This window comes from Artemia franciscana, chromosome 1 (assembly GCF_032884065.1).
Source record: "Artemia franciscana chromosome 1, ASM3288406v1, whole genome shotgun sequence".
Taxonomy (NCBI): domain Eukaryota; kingdom Metazoa; phylum Arthropoda; class Branchiopoda; order Anostraca; family Artemiidae; genus Artemia; species Artemia franciscana.
Window position 1 is genome coordinate 61,805,789 of NC_088863.1, and position 17,292 is coordinate 61,823,080.

Consider the following 17,292-nt stretch of genomic DNA (forward strand, 5'->3'; position numbering starts at 1 on the left):
CTGTTTGCCTGGGTCTGTGTCTGTCTTTGTGTGTTTTTGTTTTTGATTCTGTGAGTTTGTATGTGTTTTGGTCTCTCTTTCTTTGTGCCTCTGTGTCTGATCGTCTGTTTGTCTGTCTCTGTTTCCATCTTTGTCTGCTTATGTGTCTGACTCTGTGCGTTTGTGTGTGTGTCTCTTAGTCACTCTCTCACCGTGCCAGTTCAACTTAGCGTCTGTTTGCCTGCCTCTGTGTCTGTCCTTGTGTGTTTATGCTGCCGACTCTGTGGGCTTGTATGGGTTTTGTGTCTTTTTCTCTCTGTGTATCTCTGTGTGTCTGAGCGTCTGTTTGTTGGTCTCTGTATCTGTCTTGGTGTTTATGTTTCTGATTATGTTTGTTTTTCTGTTTTTTTTTGTCTTTCTCACCGTGCCTGTTTGTCTGAATGTCTATTTGCTGGTCTCTATGCCTGTCTTTTTATGTTTGTGTACCGTATTCTGTTTATTTGTATCTCTCTCTCTCTCTCTCTCTCTCTCTCTCTCTCTTTCTCTCTCTCAATCTCTCTCTCTCAATCTCTCTCTCCCTCTCTCTCTCTCTCTCTCCTCTCTCTCTCTCTCTCTCTCTCTCTCTCTCTCTCTCTCTCTCTCTCTCTCTCTCTCTCTCTCTCTCTCTATTTATACCTTACATTAATTAAGTATAAAAATTCGTTTAATGTTCTTCAGTTTTCTGAAATCTCTTTACAATTAACAACGGGATTTTTGTCTTCCATTTTTTTAAAGATACTGAAGATAGCATGCCCCTTGCACTCTTTAGTTGAAAAAAAAATTCAGGTTCTTATAGAAAAAGCTGAAGAGAAATTCCAAGTAAAGCCCGTTTAAGGTTTACTTTGTAAATTTTCTAAATCCAAAATAAACAAAAACTCATTAAAATTTGAAGTTTTTCTGATGAAAGTAAAGAACAAAGATGGAACTTAAAACGAACAAAAATTATTTCTTCCTAGCTTATGCAATATATATGTACAATATCGGTCGAAACTTATTGACTTGGAATATTTCAATAAATTTATAGAATTCTGACAAACTAGTGAATTACTGAAAGCACAAAACTAACGTAACAAAACGCAATAGGGCGCAGTTTTCTCAGAATTTTTTTCAAATTAAAGGAAGTATTCTGAATGAATTTTTTTTTTCCGATATTACAGATATGTCTTGCATAATCTGCGAAGTAACAATTCTTCTTTACTTTGATTACTTTATATCTTTCATTGGTTGTGAGGCTTCAGATAAAATGCGAGCATGCTGTTTACAAATTAAAATAAAAAGATAAGAATATCTCTTTTGAAGGATTGTAAAGAGCTTGAAACTTGAGACAAGCATAAATAAAGCTATATAATAATTCAAACAGACAAAGAATGACTATTATAATATGAAAATTTTCCCTGTAATTTGGTCAAGTTAATAACTTGCGCAAGATCGTAATTGATTTAAAGATTTTAAAAAGCGTATTTTTCTATAATGAATATAAGCATTTTTCTATAATGAATATAATGAATTATAATAATATAAGCTTTTTGCAGCTATATCAACAGCTCCTTCAAGATGTTTAGGCTGCTGGAAAACTGGCTTGATTCAGATGTTTCTCCAGAACTTGTTTCTATTCTTTACAATTTTCATTTTGAAAATTCATCAAACTGTTTAAACCTAAATATGAGCTTACCGCAGAGGAATACTTACACAATTAAAATACTAAAATCAACCTTATTTTAAACCAGTCATATAAAAACTGTTACTCCAGTCATCATCTCAATAGGATTGACGTCAACAAAATTAAAGAATATGAAATTGAGAACTCAAGTGGAATATTGAGTTTTTTTTTCTTTTTTAATTTAGTTTCTACTATGTAAATAAAATTGACCTTGGCGTGCCAGAATATAATTGAAGAATTTATCGGAACATAATTGCATGGTAGATACTGAATTAGAAAGGATATAGGCGTTTATGGGGCATTTCTTAGTCATCATATACATGGATGATTGTTTGGCCACTTTGTTAATTATTGAAACAGAGCTATGGAAATTGATGTTAACTTTTAGGCAGAATTTAGATTCATAATGCCAAAAATAATATGGCTAAATTATATATTCATAGAATCGAATGCCATATCACCTAATTTTTGACATTTTATTTATGTTGTTGTATTTTTTTTCAAACTATGGATGCCTATCTTACCATCAACCCTGCTATGTAGTTACCTGCATATATTTTTCTCAGGCAACCTACAAAACTTTTAGACTATCTTCTTTATTTGCACACAGTCTATGACCATATTTGCCTCATTAAGAGGGAAGCGAAAAAAAAGATAAAAAAGAGGAAGGGGAGGGCTAATGAGCCAGATGTGGTCCTAGACTATCTACAAAAGTTGCCTTTCATTTTGACTTTATAGGCATTATTAAGCAACTTTTGATTAAAAATCAGCCAAAAAATAATAACAAAATAGGTAAAATTGGCCAACTTTTATTTATAACATATGGCCATAAAGGGGCAATTTTTTTTTTCAAAAAAATCAGCTCAAATGTAAACTGCTAGAAATCTCTTATACCTTTGTGCATCTAAATCAGGTACATATACTAATATTTTGTTTTAAGAAAACAAATTTCAGAAAGTGATAAGATACCCTATATAGGTTTTCCCCCATAAAATATTAGTTAAGAGTGAGTGTAGTTAAGTGCATATGCTTGCTTTTTATAAGCTAAACAGCAGACAATTACCTAAAATAGTGAAGAAAATGAGTGAAAACTCTGAAATGCGGATTTTTCATTGTATATGTAACCCGTACAAAATATAAGGAACTTGAACAAAAAAGTTAGAAAAGGTATGTTTGTTTACCTTACATGTACGTATACCTGTTAATTCTAGATTAATAGTACGCAAATGGCTAAGCCTATAGTCACAAATAAGAAAAATGATGCTTTCTTTCTATCTAAAACCCTTTGAAAACTACATTATAAATAAATAGAAAACCAAGAAAAATTACGTTTATTTACATCATCTGTAAATACACCTGTTTATTCTTGTCCTTCACAAAAGAAAAATCGCTAAGCCTCTGGTCTAAAGAAATGGTAAATCTATGTGCTAAAAAGTATGCCCATTTAACTTACATGTCAATATACCCTTCTATTTAAAGGCTAATAACGCATTAATGCTAAACTTATGGTCAAAATTAGTGCTTCTATGACTAGTCATTATTTCATTCGACCTGAAATCTGAAACTCATTGAAAACTATAAATTATTGAAGACAGAAACAAGAAAGGATTGATTATTAAAAAAAAAAAGAAGTCTAAAAACCGTTGGCTCAGATTTAGGACGTTTCAAAAACTGCGATATGGTTGCACATTCTCTACAGAGCGCGCAAGCACACTAATCAAAAATAGCAGGACTGGGAGATCAAGCGATTAAGACCCGTGTATTACGAGTGCGATCCTACAGAGGCTGATTTAGAGGCCGAATCAAAGGATGATTTTCTTTGATTCAGGTTTCTGGTTTGAGGCTCAACTTTTTCCTTATCTGAGAGGAGTACTTTCAAACATAAGATAAAAATGACTGTTAACGAAAATATATTAATTTTCAGGATTTCTATGGTGCAAAAAATAACTTTTAATAATACTTAACTAGCTTCAATCATTGAAATCCCTTCGCACCTAAACAATATAAATCAAGACCCTTTGCTCCCGGCCCAATTTGTCTTTTTATTTAACCCGCATCCCTCGGTCTAGCCTTCGTCGAAACTGAAAAATGACTACTTTCTCTTTTTAGTGCAAACAGTGTGGCAAGTGTTTCAAGCGATCATCAACTTTATCAACCCACTTATTAATACACTCAGATACAAGACCGTACCCCTGCCAATTTTGTGGGAAAAGATTTCATCAAAAATCTGACATGAAGAAACATACCTACATACACACTGGTATAGTATAGGTCTATTTGATTTTGATTCGATTTCACTAAATCTTACTTCAGAAGTTTTTTATCTGAATTAAATTGTTATTTAATTTGTTATTAATTTGGTATTAAAGTTTGTCAAAGCAGTAAAGCGGTGCTGATAAATTTTATATCTGAGTCGTGATATTTGAGTCGGCTTTCACTAACAATCGAGTGTTTTCATCCAGGATAGAGAGTGCACTTTTCATCAGCAAAGTTTAATGGCGTTAATTCACGAAAATTAGAGTGGAGAAAATAGCGTATATATTTCAAAATCTGGGGGAGGGGCAATATTTAATCATTTACAACAAACTAACCCCCACTTCCCATAGTTAACGACACTGGCGGAGCAAGCTTTAGGTCGGATGAAGCTAAAGGTAACCCATTTGTCCATTTTTTGAAGTCTTTAAAAGAGGCACTTTTGAATTTTCACATTTTACTACTTTAGTTTAATGGTTCAATATATTTTACTCAGTCTGAGTAAAACCATGCAGGTATTAAGTATTGACTGTGTCGACTTTAAGCTTAAGATCGAGGTCTGGTTACTATTACCATTTGAATTTTATTTAGTTAATACGTCAAAAATATTCATTTGAAACATGTATGGTTTAATATTCAATGTTTTGCGTTAAATTTTTAAGATTGAATTTTTTAAAAGATACGAAAAAGATAAAATATTGAGTTTTTAAAAGATACATGCTTCCAATGAATATTTTTGAAGTTTTAACTTTATAAACAGTCAATTATTCATAGTGCCTAGACTTCAAGTACCTCTAGTCTGAACCTGGAATATACTACAATAAATAAATAACTGAACCATAAAAAAAAAGAAATTAATGTGAATTATCAAGCTAACTAAGAAAGAATAGAACTTGCCATAAACAAGAATCGGACTACCCCTCCTTAATCTTTTAAATGTCTTTAAGTAATTTGTACTTTACTAAAAAAAAAAAATCAACTTCTCCGTTTTTTAATTACAACTTTCAAAAATCAAAATAATGAGAATAAAAGGAATCAATATCATTATATATTAAACAATTAGTCCACTAATCAGTCAACTGTTAGTCTAAATAGTTATTTTTAATGTCTGTTCAAATAAGCTTTATTTTGTTGTTTGATAATAATTTGTGTCTGTTCTAAGACTGAATTATTGTCGGACACTTTATTCTTGTTCGTCATAGGTTTGAACATCAAAATTCTACTCCTGTGTCAAGACTATCCTTCTAAAATACCTGGAACTTAATATCCTTAGCCAGTTGAGAGGTATTCGGATAAGCACTTCTGAGAACCTGAGCGAATTTCCTTGAACATTCCCTGAAAGCTCCAACTTAGTACCCTGAATCTTTACCGAGATATTGATTAATCTGCCTATTTGGCAAACTAAAGAAGCATAGTTTCATTTGATTCGATTCAACATTCACCATTAATTCCTTAGAAATTTCAATTTGCCTCCAATAGCTGTTCTTGAGATATTGTAGATATGCCCTTGTGTATATACCACCTGGGTGCAGATAGCGCCTTTAAATTTAGAGTAACATCCACCTCCCACATTCTTGGAAAGTTTCAATTCAATAGTCTTGAACATTCCTAAGACACTGTATATGCACTTTTTGGACCACTTGGAAAGGCAAAGTTTTTTGTTTTTTTTTATTTATATAATTATCCACCTCGACATGTCATAAAGTCTTAACTTCATACGCTAAGGTTTTCCTCAGATATCATAGATACGCCCTTTTAGCATCCTGGACGGATTTAATGTCTTTCAGTTCATTTCAACATACCCCCTCGATATTCCTTGAAACCCTCAACTTAGCTTACATAGCCGTTCCTGAGATACTGTAGATAAAGCTTTTTGACTACCTGGATGCAAGCTGTGTCCTTTGATTTAGTTCAACATCTTGTTTAACAAACACCAAAAATTTCAACTTAACACTGATAGCCGACACTTAAAAACGTCCTTATTCATCGTCCTCAACATCGACGAATTGTTTTAAGACGGGGAAGTTTTTTCCTATATGAATATTTTGATTTTTGAATATAAGATCTGTCATCAATAAACCTTGGATAAATATAATGTATGACTCACAATAGTTATGTGACCATTAAAATAAAAAGAAAAGAGAAGTGATTGAACATAGGCTACTTTAAGTTTTGTTGCCAGGTTTGTTCTAATTGATATTTTTATATTCTCAGTGATAAGGTAGTTTAGTAAGAAAATTCACTGTTTTAAAATAATCCCCGTTATACCATTTTTTTTTGGTTAGTTGTATTATGGAAAGGAAGTACGGTTTTCGTCGGTATTGACAGCCATGACAGCATGTGCACCTCCTTTCATAGTTTCTTCTTATCACCCTAAATTATTTAAAAGATATTGCAGATATTCCCTTTCGACAACATAAATGCAATAATTTCCTTAGATTTAATTCAGCATTTTCCTACTTCGTACTTACTCCAGAGATATTTTTCGAGCCCCCCTTATCAATTGTGAAGTATACAGTTTGACAATTACCAATTTCCATCATTTATGGTCATTGCCCCAGGGCCTTTGGGGGTCTTAAAACTTTAGTGAAGGCCTTATCCTTCTATAGTGTGCCGTATAAGTGCATTAAATAAATTAGTGCAGTTGGCAACAACAATATACTTACGGTTAAAGGAGGCTGATAGCCTCTTTAGCGTTGGATCAAGATTTAAGCTAGTTTCTATCATATCCCTGTTTGTATGGATTATTTTTGAAGCTTACAAACACCACGAATCATCACCAATAAATAAATCAAACTCAAATCGAACAGAAATCACAATAAGTAACCAAGACAAACTCTAAACAAGCAGAAACTGCCACAAAGAGGAGAAGGGATAACACCTCTTCCCCATGCCTACTAAAACCCCACAACATTGGTTTGGCTTCAATGAAAATAATTTTATTCGGAACTTTCTGAAAACCTTTCTGAAAATCCAAGACTATTGAAAAAAGAAATGATTGTGGATTTAAAGTTTTATGTATATACTGATAGAACTATTACTGAAAGAGTTTGATTTATTATTGACGGTGAATTGTTCCAGTTTTAGGCTGGAAAGTTATTTTGATTTGTTTTTGCTCATCTTTTGGTTAATGTAGCTCTTTACTTTTCTTTGAAACACTTCTGAAAGATTCTTAAAGTTAAATTTTTTTTGTTTAATTGACACGGTGTATTTTTTTTTTTTTTTATTTTTTTTTTTTTTATTGGTAAGAGACAAATAATGTAAACTATTTAATTTTTTCACAGATTTTGGCTTACTATTCTTATGTTACACATAGATTTGCAGCAATTCTTAATAATAGTTGCACTATAATGCTTTGGATTAATGGCTATTGGATTAATGGATTATTTGCAGCAATTCTTAATAATAGTTGCACTATAATGCTTTGGATTAATGGCTACGGGAAAAGTATTCAAATGTATTTTTGGAAATCTGCACAATCTATGAGGTCTATTGGACCAAAGAATTTCTCACCCCTGTCACGTAGCAAACTTGAGTATAGATAAACATTAATCAATTACCCCCCTTGATACGTCCTGCAAGTTTCGACTTAATTCCCGCAACCTTTCCTGAGGTGTTGCAGATACACTCTTTTGAAAAACCAGAATGCACACAGTTTATTTTCATTTAGTTCAATTTCCCATTCAACATATCTTGATAATTTTAAATTATTATCCCCGTATTTTATAATCCCTCGAACTTTCACATTAATTCTATTAGCCTTAGTAATGGTAGTATTAACAGTACCAGCAGTAGTAGTACAATTTATAATACTATTAGTAATAATAGTATTCCCATACCACCTTTCTACTAGCTCGACATCCCTTCAACATGTCTTTAGTTGTTCCAATTTATATTTTAAGTAATTCTTGTGATATTGATGATACGCCCGTTTGAAAGCCTGCAAGCACACAGTGTGTTCCGATTTCGGTCAGCATCCTCTCAGAATTACCAGAACCTTTCTCCTTAATAACTGTAGTTTATTAGCAGTGGTTGACTTGGTAGTAGTTTTGTGCATATAGGGCCTTTCTGTTGGTCGAAAATCATCCTCAGTATGTACTTAAAGTTTCAACTTAATACTCTAAACTGCTCCTGGTATAGACTTGTTATATCGTTTTGATAGAATGCATTGACATATTCTGTTTTGATTTAGTCCAACATCCCCCTCAAAATTCCCTGAAAGTTTCATCTTTACATCCTTAACTTAAATTGTAGCAGCAGAACATGTGGCGATAGTTGTAGTAGTAGTTTCAGTTGCATTAGTAATAACAGAGCCATTTGTAGCAGTAGTAACAATAATACACGTTTAGTTTGGTTTATAGTTTGGGCTTGTTCAGCATCCCCCTTAACATACCCTGCAAGTTTCAACTTAATACCTTAATAGGTTCCTAAGATATTTCTGACTAGCTCTTTCGACAACCTGTATGCAAATAATGTCTTTTTTTTCATTAATATTTAATAGAACATTCCCCTAAACATCCCCTGGAAGTTTCATCTTAGCTGCTTTATCCTCAGTGGTAGTAGTGGCCGTAGTAGTTAAAGTAACAGAAGTAGCATCAGTTGTGCTAGTGGCGCTATGTATATAGTGCCTTTTTGTTAGTTCAACACCCCTTCAGCATACCCTGAAAGTTTAAGCTTATCGCTCTAAGTCGTTGCTGAGATAGTCCTGACACACCCTTTTGACAAACTATGTGCACATAATGTGTTTATATTTATTTCAACATTCCTCTAAATATTTTCTTAAAGTTTCCTTTAACCTCAGTTGTGGTAATTGTCATAGTAGCAGTAGTAGTAGTAGTAGTAGTAGTAGGATTTGTATCAGTGGGTACATTGTGCCTTTTTGTTTCTTTTAAGACATTCCCACTCAGCATACACTGAAAATTTCAACTTAATACCCTAGGCCCTTCTTGGGACATTGCTGATTTGTGCTTTTGACTGCCACCATGCAAAGAGTTTTTTTTTTTTTTTCATTCAGTTCAATCATCCCTTCAAAATTCTCTGAAAATCTCACCTTAATACCCAAAAGCAGTAGTACTTATAGTAGTAACAATAGAAGCAGTAGTAGCAGAAGTAGCAGCAGTAATAATAATTGTAGCAGTAAAAGGTAGTTGTAGCAGTATGCAAATAATGCATTTGGATTAGTTGATAATCCCCCCCCCCAAAAAAAATAAGCCCTGTAGGTTTCAACTTAATGCTCCAATGCATTCCTAACATATTGATGCTACGCTCTTATGGCAAACTGCAGGCCCATAATGTGTTTTGATTTCATTCAATGTTTCCTCAATATTTTCTACAACATTCCACTTCATAACCTTAGCTTTAGTAACCTTAATACTCTGAGCTGTTGCTAAGATATTGCTTATATGCTCTTTCAACAAACTGCATTGACACAGTGTGTTTTGACTTAATTAAACATCCCCCTTAACAATCGCCGATTTTCAACTTAATACCATTAGCCTCAGTAGAAGCAGTAATCGTAGTAGCAGTAGCAGTTGCAGTAGTATGCATACAATGCCCATTGGTTAGTTCTACATCCTCCTCAACATTACCGAAATTTTCAACTTAATGCTCGAAACCGTTTCTAAAATATTGTTCATCTACTCTTTTGACAAGCTACATTCGCAAAGTGAATATAATGGCTTTGACTTAGCTCAACATTCCCCTAAAAACTCCCTGAAATTTTAACTTTTCACCCTCACTCTCAATAGTAATAATAGAGTTAAACATCTCCCTCATCATGCGCTCAAAGTTTGAATTGAACTGAATACCCTAAGCTGTTTTTGAAGCATTGCCGATACATTCTTTTGGCAAACTTTGTATCAACTGTTTGATTTAGTCAACATCTCCCCTAGTATTTTTTGAAATTGTATGCTTAATACTATTAGCCTTAGAAGCAATTGCAGTAGCAGTAGTGGAAGCAGTAGGAGTAGTATTGATGGTAGTAGTAGTAGGGGTAGTACTAATAGTAGTAGTAGTAGCAGTAGTAGTAGTAGTAGTAGTAGCTCTGGCAGCAATAGCAGTAGTAGCAGCAATAATAGCGTGCTCGTGTTTCATTATAGTCAATAAAACATTCCCTTCATAATTCCCTGAAAGTTCGATCTTAATACCCAAATCCATTCCGGCTAACCTGCATGGGCATAATGTGCTTTGATTTAGTTCAAACTTTCCCTCAACTTTCCCTGGAATCTTTAACTGAATACCCTTGGCCTGCGTGGACACCAAATTTCGAACATGCCTCCTTTCTTGACAACAAAAATGATATGCAAACGATAAGCGAATTGAATAACGTAAAGCCCTTGCCCAAAGGACTGTGGGCGGTTGTCATCTCCAGTGGCGTGATTATTGGAGTTTATGCTGAATTAAATGGCTATCATTATTTTGATTATCTTTGGGGAAAATTTGATGTGTGGGAACAGGGTACGTGGTATTCCAGTTAGTTTTAACACTTAAAAAGGGCACTAGAACTTTCACTTTCCAATCGAATAATTTCCTTACAAAGTATCTTCGACAACTCCTTCCATTCGAAGTGCCCTGTAAAATAGAACAAAAAACAATGCATTTTGCCAAATTCGATTTTTCTTTAGCATTGTTATTGTGCTGTCTATGATTATATTAAATTACTTTGTCATAAGCAATACAACTAAGTTAGTGAGAGAACACCAAACTATATGGGAAAATGTAAAACTGTCGTAGACTTAAATTATGTAGTTAGAGAGATCGTCCTAGATACGAATGCTGCCAAACCAAATGAATCTTTGACGTTTTCAACCGTTCAGGTTAAAGAAGAGAATTACTATTAAGACGACACTTTGACTATGAATTCGTGAAATTGGTGCTTGGTTACGAGAAGCTCTATCAAGTGGATAGTCACTCAATTAAGTAGTGTTGTTTGTAAATATTGTTGATACAGTGAGGATGTAAAGAGTAGAATAGCCCAGATTTGTTTTTCACAATGAAAAAAGTCTGGAATAATAGTAAATGTAGAAATCATAAGTGTGGAAACCAAGGCTAGAGTATTGGAAGCTGCAGTAATGATAGTGGTTGATTATGGCTCTGCAACATGGGTGCTTGAAAGGCAGCAGAGAATTTGTAAAGTGCTTCCCATCGGATTTTTGTAAGGATAGTTTTGGTACATGTTTAATTGACCATGTGTGAAAGAACAACCTGCTCTAGCAATGAGGGTCAATCTCATTTTCTTACGGTACACTGAAAGAAAGATTGAGATTGCTAATTTACGTTTCACAGATGAAAGATTACACATTGCCAAAAAGCTATGCTTTTTTGCCATCCATCTGGTGCCAAATAGATCATATAAAAGGATAGAATGGAAATCCGAGTTCCATAGGAGGGAGTGAAGAATGAATGTCTGAATATTCTATTAAGTTGTCAGTATTAGTATTAGCAGTATTCCTGAGTCACGAAACCATAGCTGAAGCTTGATTATGTGAAGTTGGAGATAGATTTAATGTTGATGAAGATGTACTTTAAAATTATCACACAAAACAAATTCCTTCTAAATTTTTATTTTCCCCCTCTTCTCCTACCCAAGAATCGGCAAGTTAGTTATTAAACTCTTGAAAGATGGAGGTATTTCAGCTAAAATTGGTGCACGCAGCTAATCTAAATTTTCTTTTCTCATACACAATCGTTTCAGGTGAGAAGCCCCACAAGTGTGTTGTGTGCCTCAAAGCGTTTTCTCAATCGTCCAACTTAATCACACACATGAGAAAACATACTGGATATAAACCCTTTGGCTGTGGACTTTGTGACAAAGCCTTTCAGAGGAAAGTTGACCTACGAAGACACAGAGAAAGTCAGCATTCAGACTTAGCCCATTTACCTTTCCCAACACCATTGCAATTTCATCAACAACCATTAAGCAGAGCAGCTACTTTATTGAATGCAAATAATAGGCAAGTTTACAATACATGTTCATGGGACTTCATTTGGCTTAGAACATATGTGAAACGACACAAAAAAAAGCTTCAAAGAAGTAGAAAAAGTATTGAAAACAAAAACAAAACTCAACTATTTTCAACCATCCTTCAGCTCAACACAATATAACGTAAACCCCGAGCATTTTGAGAAACACAATTTTTAATACCTTCATCTAATGTTTTTTTTCGGAATTTAATTGAAAAAATGGAAAAACAACAAACCTGTCCTTCCATCAAAATTTCAAAACACACTCATCTCCCTCCCTCAGAGTATTGCATTACGGCCCCTTCCTCCAACTTTCAAATTTCCGAGAATTGTGACGCTATTGGCTTCAAGCAATCATTTAACCTAAAAAGAAACATTTTACATGCGGAGAATTTGAAAGCATTTTAAACTATTCATAGTAATTTTTTCTTTGCATCCCTCCAAAACGCATTCCTCCCCCTCCCCCAGGGTATTGCATTCCGGCCCCTTCCTCCAACTTTCTAATTTCCGTGTATTGACGCTATTGACTTCAAACAATCATTTAACCTAAAAAGAAACATTTTACATGCGGAGAATTTGAAAACATTTTTAACTATTCATAGGAATTATTTTTCTTTGCTTAGCTACTATAATTCTTATCATGCTTTTGTCCCTACATATTTTACTACACTGTTTTTACATTTAGGGGCAAACTCGGAGAGTACACAGAATATATTTACTCACATTTAATCTCGTGAAACTGCATTTTGAGTATTCTAATTTTCAATTTATAGACATTTGGCGGTAATTTGTTAAAGTATCAATAAATTTGCAAGCTGAAAGATGAATATGCAATTCAATTTACCATCAAACGCTCTTTCCGCATATAATAATTGTGTTCTGTGTCCACGTTATTGTGTTCCAGCTCCCCTAATGATTAGATGAAGTTCTAGGATATTTATAAAATACTGCTATTATATGTTTATTTCTTCTTTATTTTATACAATTATTTGGTAACATGAACCAAATGCTTATAAGAAATAAGCACAAAAGAAATAACACAAATCAACAAAATCTTCAACTTTTGTCTACACTCTTTGGCTACATCCGAGCATTTGGGGGATTGGGGCTGCAATGCAATATTAACGATAACAGTTATCATATTCAGAAGCAGCATTGAATCAAGAGTAGAATTGTTATCTTTTAGTTAATGAATTAAAAGTAAACTAGATAAACTGGCCCATTTGGCTAACCAGAACTTTTACCAGCTGAAAGAAAAATACAGGAATGAATCTATCGCCAAGATCAGTGCTTGAAATGTGCTTGATATTATCAAACAGTTCGTGGTAACGAACTGTAAGTAAGGAGCGACCCGGCTCAATAGTAAAAGAAACTCTAAAAAACGGAATTTTGATACTAAGAGATACATCAAAAGAATCAAATTCTTATGCTGATTTTAAATATATAAGTTTCATTAAATTTAGTCTTTGTCATCGAAAGTTACGAGCTTGAGAAAATTTGCCTTATTTTGGAAAATAGGGGGGAATACCCCCTAAAATTCATATAATCTTGACGAAAATCACCCCATCGCATTCAGCGTATCAGAGAACCCTACTGTATAAGTTCCAAGCTCCTATCTACAAAAATGTGGAACTTCGTATTTTTTGCCAGAAGACCGATCACGGGTGCGTGTTTATTTGTTTTTTTTTGTTTTTTTTTTCAGAGGTCATCGTATTGACCGAGTGGTCCTAGAATGTCGTAAGAGGGCTCATTCTAGCGGAAATGAAAAGTACTAGTGCCCTTTTTAAGTGACCAAAAAAACTGGAGGGCATCTAGGCCCCCTCCCACGCTCATTTTTTTCCAAGGGCAACAGATAAAAATTTTGATATGACCATTTTGTTCAGCATAGTCGAAAACCATAATAAATATGTCTTTGGGATGACTTACTCCCCCACAGTCCCAAGGGGGGGGGGGGCTGCAAGTTACAAACTTTGACCCGTGTTTATATATAGTAATGGTTATTGGGAAGTGTACAGACGTCTTTCAGGGGGTTTATTTTGGGTGGGGGGTTGAAGGGAGGGGGATAGGCTCGTTAAAAATTAAAAGTTCTAGTTGTCTTTTCAAGTAACCAAAAAATTGGAGGACCATAGGCCTCCTCCCCCACCCATTTTTCTCAAAATCGTCTGATCAAAGCTAAGAGAAAGCCATTTAGCCAAAAAAAAAAAAAAAGAATCCATGTGCAAATTTCATTTTAATAATTTATGTGCGGAGAGCCAAAATCAAACATGCATTTATTAATAACGTTCAAAAATTAACTTAACAAAACTCTTTTTTTTTAACTGAAATTAAGGAGCCACATTAAAACTTAAAACGAACAGAAATTACTTCGAGTATCAAAGGGGCTGTTCCCTTCTCAACGCCCCGCTCTTTACGCTAAAGTTTTTTACTGTTTAATAAAGTAGAATTGAGAGAAAGAGTCAAACTTTAGCGTAAGGAGCGGGGCGTTGAGAAGGGAACATAACTTTTTAGAAACTATTGAACCAGATATTGAACAAACTAAAAGAAAAATATGTGCGTCAGGGTTGTAAAATGCGCATCTTCACTGTCTCAGGAACGACTAGTGGTATGAACAAAAACTTTCATAGAATTTTGAGAGCAGCAATGGACTAAATTAATTGTCATTGTGGCATACATGCAAAATAGGCTAAATGGAATGACTAAGAAGATCATATTAAGACTTTCAAGGATTATTGAGGGGGATAATAAATCTAAATCAAAAGACGCTTTTTCCATCTAGGTTGTCAAAATCGCACATTTACATTGCCTTGAGTACACCTAAGAATATAAAGCTACAATTTTCAGGAAATGTAGAAAGATATGTTGAACTAAACTTAAAAACAGTCTGTGCACCCAGCCTTGGAAAAATACTAAAATACTCGATACCACCACCCTGAGAACAATACTACAATGGTATATAATTCTAACAAAAAGATGTTTTAAATTAATACACAGTTGCTTGCTTAAAGAGTATTTATTATTTTGTTTTAAATCATCTGGTCTCAAATAAGCAATAACAATTGAGCTAAGAAAGTCTGGCATGAAGTCAATTCCTCCTCCTGTTAATACATCAAGGAAAAACCAATTTATACGATTTGCTTTCTTCTAGAACTAGCTGCGATTTTTACTGTTGCTTGTCTTCTAACCGCCTATTTTCATTTCATGTAGATATTTCATTTACAGTTTGAAGTATTCGTTGTGATACTGGTTGTAAATGTCTTCTAGCCACATATCTCGCTCGTATCAATTTTCAAGCATCTATACCTAGAGTTTCTTTTTTTTAAGTTGAATCAAGAAATTATGTCGTGAATTCAATTCCTCCTTTCTGCTTACCCCTTTAAAACGCTAAATAACCCGTTCCTTATTCAAGGTCAATTTTCTTTAACATCTAAACTCCCTAATAGCATAATTACCGTGTTATTTTTCAGTTTTCGCTAGCACTTTCTCGCTAGCAATTCAATTTGATTTGCTTCTATTTCTTGTTCCATGTCTTTTTCTTTACTTTTTCTGAATCATTTGTCACTTTGTGTTGTTTTACAAGTGTCATACACACTAAATATTAAATTCTCCTCCTATCCTTTACAGATGCTAAATAACACGTTCCTTAATATATGATAATTTGTGCAAAGTGGTTTGTCATCTTGCATAATTAACCCTGGTAAATCCCTCCTCCTCCCTGGATATGGCCGTGACCGTAGATGGTAACATCATACTGTATCGTTAGCTTGTGTTGTTTTATTTATTCTCTGTGTATTCTTGGGTATTAATCTTTGTGTATTGCTGCCATTTTTGAGCGATTTACCATATTTACTCTCAATCCTTTCTTTTTTTGCGTTGTTGTTAATCTTGTGGCAAATTGTCTGTTGGTATGTGCGCTTGTTTAGATATGTGTCCATATCATTCATTTTTTTTTCTAATGTATTTACTTTCAAAAGCTCACATTAAATAAAAGCTCAATTTGCTATATTTTGAATTTCATTTGGAATAAAAAAGTAAAAGGAATATTGTGACATATTTCATTGTTCCAAGAAAAATGACAGCACTCAATTCTAAAAAACATAGTCTATCCATCTGATTCAACTTTAAAGTTACAAAAAATAAAGCTTCCCCTAATGGTGCTGCAAAATTTTCATGAGGTGCTGTGTTTCATTTTTGCTCTCTTTTAACCCTCCCCCGCTTCAACCTAGTTGAGTTTTGTATTTAAATGCCTTACCTAGGTAGCCAACACGGATTTCTAAAAGAATTCAGCTTTAAAAAGGGTTGAATTTTTACTGTATTTTGAAAAAGGGCTTGTCTTGTTTTTTTGTTGTTTTTTTTCAATTGTGTGTTAATTGGCGTGTGAACTTTTATTGACTTTACGTTCTTCTTTTGCATTGAGGAAAGAGGAATATACAAATATTAGCTCCTTAAAATTCTAGGTCGACTTTCCATACACCTCTTCATGTATTTATCTTCTTGTCTTAAAAGTTATACTAAATAGAGATAACCACAACTTCTCTCCATTTTCAGGATTTCTAGTCAAGAAGCATATAAGGTCAGTAGCAGCTACTAATGGAGAAGAAACAAACAATTTACTTCCTTTTACCTGAATTTCACAACCAAGTTGCAAACTTTTACGTACATTTTTCATTTTAATTGTGCCTTTTTTTTGTCCCTATATTGTAAATAAACTTAATCTAGTCCATTCATTTAAGTATATACCGTTGCTTTATCTCTAGCTTTCCTGAGATTTCAATTTACTTCCTGAGATTTCAAGTGACTGATCAATCGTCAACAATCCATTGCAGCTTTTATGTACTTTTGGAAAACTCCTGTATTCACCACCTTTGAAGCTGTTGACTGACTGTCTCTGCACAGTGTGGGAAGTTGCGAAACTGCTCCATATGTACACTAGGATGCCTCTTTGACTGAATACCGTGACTAAAATTCATCATCATTCTGTGGGGGCAATTCTATGTATCGCCATATTAGGTCAGAAATTCCAAAGTAAAGATTCATATCTAACTGTATTTTAATCAAGGAATAGTCTGAATGGCCGTCATTTACGGGGAGGGGGGTGACAAGGGGAGCAACTACCTCCCAATAATCACATCATTCCTTTCAGAAATATTTGAAAACACTCCCCGTAGACGATGTTTATGGAAATTTTGACTGAAACAAGGTCTATGAATATTTCGTGTTAAATAGTGCTTTTTTAGTGTAGGAATCATTGGAAATAGTCCCAAAATTTTACATTATGATGTTTCTTTTTCATTAATAAATCTTATTTTCATTTCTGAGGGGTTTCAGGTTACTTTTTTAGATTCCTGACAGAAATAAAATACCAGGCACAAATGACTGCTCTATTGATTCTAAATTGAAGT

At 33.9% G+C, this 17,292-nt stretch overlaps 1 protein-coding gene across 1 annotated transcript in view; it reads left to right on the forward strand.

Moving 5' to 3' along the window:
• Positions 1 to 16,607, forward strand: part of LOC136041020 (zinc finger protein sens-like) — a 27,778-nt gene extending 11,171 nt beyond the window's left edge. Inside the window, exons 3-5 of the mRNA XM_065725573.1 lie at positions 3,788 to 3,938; positions 11,625 to 11,883; positions 16,439 to 16,607. Coding sequence (XP_065581645.1) covers positions 3,788 to 3,938; positions 11,625 to 11,883; positions 16,439 to 16,481 — 453 coding nt within the window. The 3' untranslated portion in view covers positions 16,482 to 16,607. The remainder of the gene's footprint in view (positions 1 to 3,787; positions 3,939 to 11,624; positions 11,884 to 16,438) is intronic.
• The last annotated feature ends 685 nt before the right edge of the window (positions 16,608 to 17,292 follow it).